The 10,000-nt window shown below is 43.3% G+C and overlaps 1 protein-coding gene and 1 long non-coding RNA gene across 3 annotated transcripts; one reads left to right on the top strand and one right to left on the bottom strand.

The window, feature by feature from the left end:
• Window positions 1-380: 380 nt before the first annotated feature.
• On the bottom strand, window positions 381-3,283 carry LOC134911777 (uncharacterized). 2 transcript variants are annotated; one of them, XR_010176837.1, is made up of 7 exons: window positions 2,730-3,283; window positions 2,472-2,644; window positions 2,066-2,192; window positions 1,660-1,787; window positions 1,254-1,381; window positions 848-975; window positions 381-569 (listed from the first exon to the last, which is right to left on the bottom strand). It is a non-coding gene; the product is annotated as an uncharacterized LOC134911777 (long non-coding RNA). The 2 variants fall into 2 exon arrangements; XR_010176836.1 differs by lacking the exon at window positions 381-569 and having other exon boundaries at window positions 587-975.
• Window positions 3,284-5,432: 2,149 nt separating this feature from the next.
• On the top strand, window positions 5,433-9,564 carry LOC134910999 (ectonucleoside triphosphate diphosphohydrolase 6-like). Its single transcript, XM_063919389.1, has 2 exons — window positions 5,433-6,602; window positions 9,412-9,564. The coding sequence occupies exons 1-2, from the start codon at window positions 5,481-5,483 to the stop codon at window positions 9,562-9,564; spliced, it is 1,275 nt and encodes a 424-aa protein (XP_063775459.1). The 5' UTR covers window positions 5,433-5,480.
• Window positions 9,565-10,000: the final 436 nt, after the last annotated feature.

Genomic DNA, 10,000 nt, shown 5'->3' with positions numbered 1-10,000 from the left:
CTATTTATAATGAATTATATTTTGATTCAGACAATATCCATTGCCCTAATATTATACTAAGTGCAGACAATTACCTATAAGGCAACAGTAGATTGCCCAGGGAACATCAGGGGAACTGTGTCTCTTCACATCCACGCCACTTAGGAAGGATACACCGGAAGACCTGTGGAAGAGAACAGTATGAGCTTCCAGATATGGGTGATAGTGTCACCCTGGGACTGGAAAAAAGAGGTACATACAACAGTCCACACAACACAAGCGGGTTACAGCGGCCCAAATGCAACCCTCCTGCACTTGCATCACTACACATCCAAACATTCCCTGACAAGCATTGCTGTTTCAGGGAATGTTTGGATGTGCAGTCTTGCAAATGCCGGAGGGTTGCACTTTGGACATGTCGGGGTGATTTTGGACATGGGAGTTTTGGGCAATACATCTCACCTGAGGGGGGGTTGTCTGCTACATGGCGGAGGGTCAGGTCCACATCACCAGTAGGTCGGCCATGGAACATCAGTTGAAATGTCGTGTCTTTTCACATCCACGCCACTTGGGAAGATACATCGCAGGACCTGTGGAAGAGAACAGTTTGAGCTTCCAGATATGGGTGATAGTGTCACCCTGGGACTGGAAAAAAGAGGTACATACAACAGTCCACACAACACAAGCGGGTTACAGCGGCCCAAATGCAACCCTCCTGCACTTGCATCACTACACATCCAAACATTCCCTGACTAGCATTGCTGTTTCAGGGAATGTTTGGATGTGCAGTCTTGCAAATGCCGGAGGGCTGCACTTTGGACATGTCGGGGTGATTTTGGACATGGGAGTTTTGGGCAATACATCTCACCTGAGGGGGGGTTGTCTGCTACATGGCGGAGGGTCAGGTCCACATCACCAGTAGGTCGGCCATGGAACATCAGTTGAAATGTCGTGTCTCTTCACATCCACGCCACTTGGGAAGATACATCGCAGGACCTGTGGAAGAGAACAGTTTGAGCTTCCAGATATGGGTGATAGTGTCACCCTGGGACTGGAAAAAAGAGGTACATACAACAGTCCACACAACACAAGCGGGTTACAGCGGCCCAAATGCAACCCTCCTGCACTTGCATCACTACACATCCAAACATTCCCTGACTAGCATTGCTGTTTCAGGGAATGTTTGGATGTGCAGTCTTGCAAATGCCGGAGGGCTGCACTTTGGACATGTCGGGGTGATTTTGGACATGGGAGTTTTGGGCAATACATCTCACCTGAGGGGGGGTTGTCTGCTACATGGCGGAGGGTCAGGTTCACATCACCAGTAGGTCGGCCATGGAACATCAGTTGAAATGTCGTGTCTCTTCACATCCACGCCACTTGAGAAGATACATCGCAGGACCTGTGGAAGAGAACAGTTTGAGCTTCCAGATATGGGTGATAGTGTCACCCTGGGACTGGAAAAAAGAGGTACATACAACAGTCCACACAACACAAGCGGGTTACAGCGGCCCAAATGCAACCCTCCTGCACTTGCATCACTACACATCCAAACATTCCCTGACTAGCATTGCTGTTTCAGGGAATGTTTGGATATGCAGTCTTGCAAATGCCGGAGGGCTGCACTTTGGACATGTCGGGGTGATTTTGGACATGGGAGTTTTGGGCAATACATCTCACCTGAGGGGGGGTTGTCTGCTACATGGCGGAGGGTCAGGTCCACATCACCAGTAGGTCGGCCATGGAACATCAGTTGAAATGTCGTGTCTCTTCACATCCACGCCACTTGGGAAGATACATCGCAGGACCTGTGGAAGAGAACAGTTTGAGCTTCCAGATATGGGTGATAGTGTCACCCTAGGACTGGAAAAAAGAGGTACATACAACAGTCCACACAACACAAGCGGGTTACAGCGGCCCAAATGCAACCCTCCTGCACTTGCATCACTACACATCCAAACATTCCCTGACTAGCATTGCTGTTTCAGGGAATGTTTGGATGTGCAGTCTTGCAAATGCCGGAGGGCTGCACTTTGGACATGTCGGGGTGATTTTGGACAAGGGAGTTTTGGGCAATACATCTCACCTGAGGGGGGTTGTCTGCTACATGGCGGAGGGTCAGGTCCACATCACCAGTAGGTCGCCCATGGAACATCAGGTGAAATGTCGTGTCTCCTCACATCCACGCCACTTGGGAAGATACACCGCAGGACCTGTGGAAGAGAACAGTTTGAGCTTCCAGATGTGGGTAATAGTGTCACCCTGGGACTGGAAAGAAGAGGTACATACAGTCCACACAACACAAGCGGGGAACAGTGGGTCCAAATGCAACCCTCCGCCACTCGCGTCACCACACATCCAAACATTCCCTGACAAGCATTGGTGTATCAGGAGGGAATGTTTGGATGTGCAGTCTTGCAAATGCCGGAGGGCTGCACTTTGGACATGCCGGGGTGATTTTGGACAAGGGAGTCTTGGTCAATACATCTCACCTGAGGGGGTTGTCTGCTACATGGCGGAGGGTCAGGTCCACATCTCCAGTAGGTCGCCCATGGTAGAGTTGGATAAAAGGGTCAAATATTTGCGGTAACCCAACAGGATAAAACAGGGGGGAACGAACTGTACAAACATGGCCTGGGGATATACATCAACAGGATGTAAAACTCTGAAATAGATAAATGAAGAGGTTTTTTTTAAAAATATTCCAATGTCAGTTTACACGATAATACAAATGTTGTCAGTATACTCACAGGCAACTGCAAAATAATTTTGGATCAATGTCCGCCGGGAATCCTCTCCTTCGCCCATACCCACCGGTAGAGCAGAAGACCGGTTCCCGCGTCGGAAAGCACTACGACGAAGAGTCACCGGCAAACGGTTTGCGACACATATGTTGTGTAAAATACAACATGCATTTACCATGCCGCAAACCTTCGACGGTGAGTACAAAAGAGCACCGCCGGAAGTGTCTAAACATCGAAACCGGCTTTTAAGTACACCGAAGGCACGTTCAATTATTTGCCTCGATGCAATGTGTGTCTCTTGGTAACGTTTTTCTGCTCTACCAACAGGATTAGACAATGGGGTCAACAGCCACGGTTTGTTTGGATAACCCGCATCGCCTATAGAAAATATAAAAAAAATGTTAGGTACTTGTAAAAAATATTCAAAAAAAATAATAAAAAAATAATAAAAAAATAAAAAAATGAAAATACATACCTAACAGCCAGCCACCAGGCATGTTTCCTGTTTCGAACTTGTCAAACAGCGATGACTGGCTTAGGATGAAGGAGTCGTGAGATGATCCAGGAAATCCCACAAAAATGTTCAAAAATCTCATGTTTACATCACAGACCGCCTGCACGTTCAGGGAATGGAACTGTTTTCGGTTCCGAAAACATTCCTCTGAATTCCGTGGCGGTCTGATCTGCACGTGGGTACAGTCAATCGCGCCCAGCACATTGGGAAATTTGTATTTGTTGAAAAAGCCTAATTTGATCTCACGACATTCGCTGTCCGTCTCTGGAAATGTAATGTACTGGATCGTCAATTTGCGGAAAGCCCTAATGACCTGGGTTATACAGCGCGACAGTGTCGACTGTGAAAAACCGCATGTTTGAGACAGTGTAGGCTGGAATGTGCCTGACGCCAAAAAATGTAACGTCCCCAGCAGTTTCTGAAAACCGCTGATTGCACGATTTGTCCGTGCCCGAGGTTCCAAGTCGGCCTCCAACAGAGCGTACAGCGAATATATGTCGCGAGTCGATAAGCGATAATTTTGTATCACCTCGAACTCGCTGAGATCCTCCAGTTCACGCCTAGTGCGATACTGGCGTGGACGTGGAAATGAAACCCGCAATACTGGCTCACCCAATGCAGACATTTGCTGACCTGGATCCTGATGTTCATCAGCACTTTCTTCCTCCATCATGCTTGCAGCCAGCATGAACATCACAATCTGGTCAGAAAAAGGCTCCATCATTGTAGTCAGTACAAAAATAGGAATGTGTTTTAAAACGCAGGAATTTTCCTAAAAAAACGATTCCACAGAGCTGACTGTAAAATGGCTCCTTCTCCCTGTAGTCTCAAACCTGGGAGTGAGGAGATAGGAGGGGCTTTGCAGAAGTGTATCCTGGGTAAAACTGTGGAATCATGGGTAAATTTCCCTCAGGAGATTGAAGAAAAAAATATTCCTTTAAAAAATCAATTAAATAATACTTGTGAAGCAAAAAAAGACAAACCAAGTAGATAATCCTTTCAAATATAAATAGATATGCTACTAGCAATCCTCAAATATCAAAAAAAATCATGTACTAAAATTTTTTTTTTAGATCCCGCCAGTCAACTGAGGCGGACTGAAATAGTCGAATTTGCGGTCGAAAAGCACTGCAGGCGAATTTCCAAACTTGAATTGAATATGCTTTGGGCGAATTGCAGCATCTGTACCATTGCAGAAAAGTCGAATGCGAAAAAAGTCGAATTGCCAAAAGTCGAATTTTGAATGTCCGTTTTTTTGCGATAAAGTACTGTACTGCATAGGCGAATTGTTTTTTTTGAGGCGAAAAAGTTCCGGAATTCGACTATTTCTGGAATTCGCCTGCAATTGCATATACCCCTATATCATACAGCCCACCATGAACCTTTGCAATCAGATGGACAACTATTCGATAGCACCTATCCTTGTTTACCAATACCTATAGATTGTAAGCTTGCGAGCAGGGCCTGCCTACCTCTATGGCTGTTTGTTATTACCCAGTTTTGTTTTGTTGTCTCTAATTGTAAAGCGCAACAGAATTTGCTGCGCTATATAAGAAACTGTTAATAAATAATAAATTGATGCTCCTGAGTGCATGTAACAAAGAAAACAAGATGGTGGCACCCGTAGCCGGCTCCACGTGGGACACCAATCACCGCGGCCACAGTGGAGAAGACTGGATGAGCAGCAGCTGCCGGCAAGAGGACGCCGTCGCACCATGCCGATGCAGGAGAGGTGAGGGAGCGCCCGGCAGGCCAGTGCAGTCTATGTTTGCTTCATGACAGATTATAGCTAGGGTACAGTTTGCAAATAAGATGGAAACCTTGGGAGTTCCACACTAAATGTCAAACCCATCACTCTCTGTTAAATGGCATAGCTGGCAAAGATTCATTAGGGTTCAAGACGGTGAGGATCTCCTCACGGCCTTTCCATCACCAACACCAGGAGATGTACAGTACTATAATGTTTCTCTATATGGAGCTAATAAGCAATAGTTCTTGTTTGTAAAGTTTAAGAATACGGCCAACTGCATTTTAATAATATAGCTGAATTTTATATGGGTATAAGACTGCATTGTGGCTCTTCTACCCAACCTCTCCCAATTCGTTAACTTTTTTTTAACTAAAAACGACAGTATGTTTAATGTTTTAATTCCCCCAAAAATGACAAACACGAGGGGGGGGGGGGGGGGGGGGGGGCACCCGGCACTCAAACTGTGTACGACAAGTCTTATAAAATATCAACCATGAAGATCTCAAAGCTGCCATTCATCTTAGTGACTGTATTGGGCATTACACTCTTCATCAGCTACATCAGATGGAAACCTAGCACTCCTGTGGCAATGGAGAAATCTCTTCCTCACCTGCAGCTTGAACATGGGAGAGAAACTGTTCCTAATGAAATCCTTTATGGAATAATGTTTGATGCTGGGAGCACTGGTACCCGAATACATGTATATAAATTCAAGAAAATATCCTCTGATCCCCTGCACCTGGAGAATGAAATATTTAAGGCTATAAAGCCAGGACTGTCTGCATATGCTGATGATCCAGGGCAGTGTGCTGCAGGGATAAAGGAATTGCTTGATATTGCAAAAGAAGAAATACCTGGTCACCTATGGAGGTCTACTCCACTGGTCCTCAAAGCCACAGCTGGGTTACGTCTGTTACCGGGAGAGAAGGCTCAGAAGCTTCTAGACACTGTAACAGACCTTTTTCAATCATTTCCTTTTCTTGTTGGAAAAGATAGCGTTTCTATCATGAACAGTACTGATGAAGGGATATTTGCTTGGATTACTGTAAACGTTTTAACTGGGAGTATAACACATGCTTCTGAAAAGTTGTCTGGAATGCTGGATCTTGGTGGTGGGTCAACACAAATCACCTTCTATCCTTATGATAAGAATACTTTTCCCAGTGCACCAGCGGGATACATCACCAACTTTGATCTGTTTAACAACACATACCACCTATATTCACACAGTTACCTTGGACTAGGTTTAATGTCAGCAAGACTGCAAATTATGGGTGGAGAAGATGAAAAGCCTTTGCAGCCAGGCGATGAGTTGGTGACGCCTTGTATAACACCTGGCTTTATTACGGAGTTTAAACAAGCAGGAATATCTTACAAGGTGAACGATGTAACTTCTTTGTATGAATCCTGTTATAGAAGAGTATCTAAGATGCTGAGTGGCAAAGTAAGCCATGCCAAAGAGGTTTCCAGCCTGTTCTTTTATGCCTTTTCCGATTACTTTGATCGGGCTGAGGATGCACGTTTGATAGATCCCAGTGTTGGCGGCTTTATAAAGGTTGCAGACTTTGAAATGAGAGCAAGGAAAGAATGTACGGCCATAGAAAAGACAGCGGGGGTCATTCCGAGTTGTTCGCTCGGTAAATTTCATTGCATCGCAGCGATTTTCCGCTTAGTGCGCATGCGCAATGTTCGCACTGCGACTGCGCCAAGTAAATTTGCTATGAAGTTAGGTATTTTACTCACGGCTTTTTCTTCGTTCAGGCGATCGTAATGTGATTGACAGGAAGTGGGTGTTTCTGGGCGGAAACAGGCCGTTTTATGGGCGTGTGGGAAAAAACGCTACCGTTTCTGGGAAAAACGCGGGAGTGGCTGGAGAAACGGAGGAGTGGCTGGGCGAACGCTGGGTGTGTTTGTAACGTCAGACCAGGAACGACAAGCTCTGAACTGATCGCAGATGCCGAGTAAGTCTGGAGCTACTCAGAAACTGCACAGAGATGTCTTTTCGCAATATTGCGAATCTTTCGTTCGCAATGTTACTATGCTAAGATTCACTCCCAGTAGGCGTAGGCTTAGCGTGTGCAAAGCTGCTAAAAACGGCTTGCGAGCGAACAACTCGGAATGACCCCCAGCAGGCGAGAATGCATTCCTCTGTATGGATCTGACTTATATAACACGTCTTCTTAAGGAGTTGGGTTTTCCAAAAGACAAACGACTGAAGCTTATTAAGAAAATAAATGACGTTGAGACCAGCTGGGCCCTAGGAGCAACGTTTTATTACATGGATTTAATGAAAAGTAACACCTAGAACTAGGAGATGGAAAAAATGTGAAGATGATTTTTGGGAAAAACTACTTGACCTGTTTCTGATTAGCATTTTCAGAGACTTTGCCATAATTTGTGCCATGTTTACACAGGGATGGGTTTGTTATATATTTTAGGGTGATCTGCATAGTAGAATAACACAGCCACTTTACAAATAACTGTGATCTATTTGCCTTGGTGAGTAATTTTACATCCATAGTTTTTCTTTATTTGTATATTTAAATCTAGTTGCACTATTATTTAAGCAAGCTCAAAATGGAACTTTAAATATTTATCTCCTAGTTACTTTTCCCATACTTTCACTATTGATGCCTCAGTTCCCCTATTCTTTTCATGCAGTATCATCTCTTATTATTGTGAATATTCTGCAGTGTGAAGGAACAACCATTTGTTCAGATTTAACGTGGAGGCAGGCCATTATGTGGTCTATAGCAGTATTCAACCAATCAAATTGCTAGGAGCTAGTGACATCACTGAGATGTGAAGCTCACTACCTTATGGCAGAGTGATATCACTATTACCCAGTGAATTTTTAGTCTGTCTTCTCATCAATAATGATAAGCTTTATTTCATATTTTTATTTTTTAAATTGGGTGTACTGATCACTGAACTGCCAGATTTCAGCCATGTGTGTGGCTAAAATGGGAGGTGAATGGATTAGACTATGTGTAGGTAGCATAATGCTGGTCACACTTTCCATGTTAATCAATTAAATACAATATTTTAATTGTAAAAATTTTATTTTCAAAATGCCCAATTCAGTGAGCCCATATAATGGGATAAGATGGTGAATTTGATCAATAATGTTCAGAGGAATTTTACTCCTCCAGAAAGGATCAGCTATAACTGTTGTAATGTTATATTCGAAGTTGAACAATCCGAAAAAATTGTGTATGACGTGTCTACCTCCCTTAGAATGCAAATGTGTTTTTAGAAGAGTTTATACTGTATAACAGGAAAGCATGGGTTTGCATTAATATGTTACTGGATATGGTGCGTCCACTCCCCCCTCCCCCTTCCATATAACAGTATTTGGTCTGAAGTCTAATGCTGGTGGTATGGCAACTTTGACCACCTCCTACCTCATGTAACTTTGACTGTATACTTACTGCAAATTAAACCAGTGAATATATATATATATATATATTTTTTTTTTTTTTTTTCTTTCAAATAAATGTTCTATTTTGTGCCACCTGGGCGCAGCCACATACTGTAAGGCACTGAACATCTGCCAAGGAAACATCACATCCTCTCAAAATGCAGCACTGGCTACATATTACAGACTGTGGCATGACTTCACCCTTGCAAAGTAAAGTTATCGCTATAACTAACGTAGATTGACCCAGGTGAGTAAATAGCCATGTAATATGTCCTGTAACTTGCCTCTACCTCCAGCATGCAGCAACTGCCCTTCCTGGTGCTGACATTTTTTGAGGTGACCCTGTGACTAATTAAATGTTTTGTTAACCGGTTTAAGGCAAAAATAGGTTTGTGATCTGTTATTTTTTCATTGTAAACGTGTACTAATAAAATCACATTGTGTAGATATTTCACTGTTATATTTAATAAAACTACTTTTTGCAAAAAAAAAAAAAATGACAAACACTTGGTTTATTGTTTTGTATTTCTGCTTTATTTTGTCGCTGAACTGTATTTTTGCTGTACAATAAACAGAGTGAGTTTGAGCCTTAAACATTTATGTTTAAGGGCCTGATTCAGAGAAGTACGCAAAGTCGATGTTCAATAGAACTGATCGATTATTGTCAGACTGCACATGTGCTGCGTTTGCATTGTGCATGTGTCAAGGTACCTCTGCGAACCCGCACGGAAGCCAAAGTCCAGATGAATTCAGTATGTTGTACTGAATGTTTTTTGAACTGTATGTTTTTTGAACTGCGCAACATTTTACACTGGTTAATGAATTTTCACACTATGCATGCCACACAAAGTCACTGTTATCACGTATTTTCTGTACAACTAAATAAATTTTTTTTAAGGATGCTGTTTTTTCCTATGATTCTCAGGGAATAAGAATTTATCTTGCCCTATAATGACTAATTTACCGCTCTATACAAAAAACCTGCCCTTTACTTCATCATCAGTCCAGTTCATCATTTTTGAAGATCACCATTTTTGAAGACTGTACATATATTTATGAAATCATCATGTTTGAAGATTCTGCATATCTATCAAAGAGCAAGAAACTGTCCTATGAAAACCTTCTCTTTACATCAAATATGTTTATTTTTGATTAAATCTTTTGCACTTTGTCTAATAAGAATACTCGAATGACATATGCTATATGAATGTGTTCTATTTTAAATCATGTTTCTCTTATAAACTGTTTTTATAGTGAGGCATCAACTGCATCTATTAGATGCAGATGCGGTCCAGATAAGCAGTCACGTGTGCGTTCCACCAGTCCGATGACGCATCACGTGACCAACGATATGACCTCATCGACCGCCGCATTACCGTGCCCGTCACTCCAGCGCTACACAGCACGGCCTCTTGCTAGCCCATCAGCGATCAGCGCGCCCAGTACCTACGGCGGCTGATCGCAGCGGGCACTTTGTTAAGCCTAAATCCGCATTTAATATAAGTTATTCCTGTTACCGGAAGTTACGTTCTAACTTCCTTTTCCGGCCCCCGGAAGCGCCTTTGAGTTCCAGCGTGCGTTCCACGCCGTCT

This window comes from Pseudophryne corroboree, chromosome 4 (genome assembly GCF_028390025.1).
Source record: "Pseudophryne corroboree isolate aPseCor3 chromosome 4, aPseCor3.hap2, whole genome shotgun sequence".
In the NCBI taxonomy this organism is placed as follows: Eukaryota; Metazoa; Chordata; class Amphibia; order Anura; family Myobatrachidae; genus Pseudophryne; species Pseudophryne corroboree.
This window is presented reverse-complemented; position numbering and strand designations above follow the sequence as displayed.

Excerpts from the sequence above, each read along its gene's own strand:
- LOC134910999 (XM_063919389.1), top strand. The coding sequence starts at position 5,481 with ATGAAGATCTCAAAGCTGCCATTCATCTTAGTGACTGTATTGGGCATT. Across the intron at positions 6,603-9,411 it reads CCATAGAAAAGACAGCGGGG|TCCAGTTCATCATTTTTGAA; the intron begins GTCATTCCGAGT and ends CTTCATCATCAG.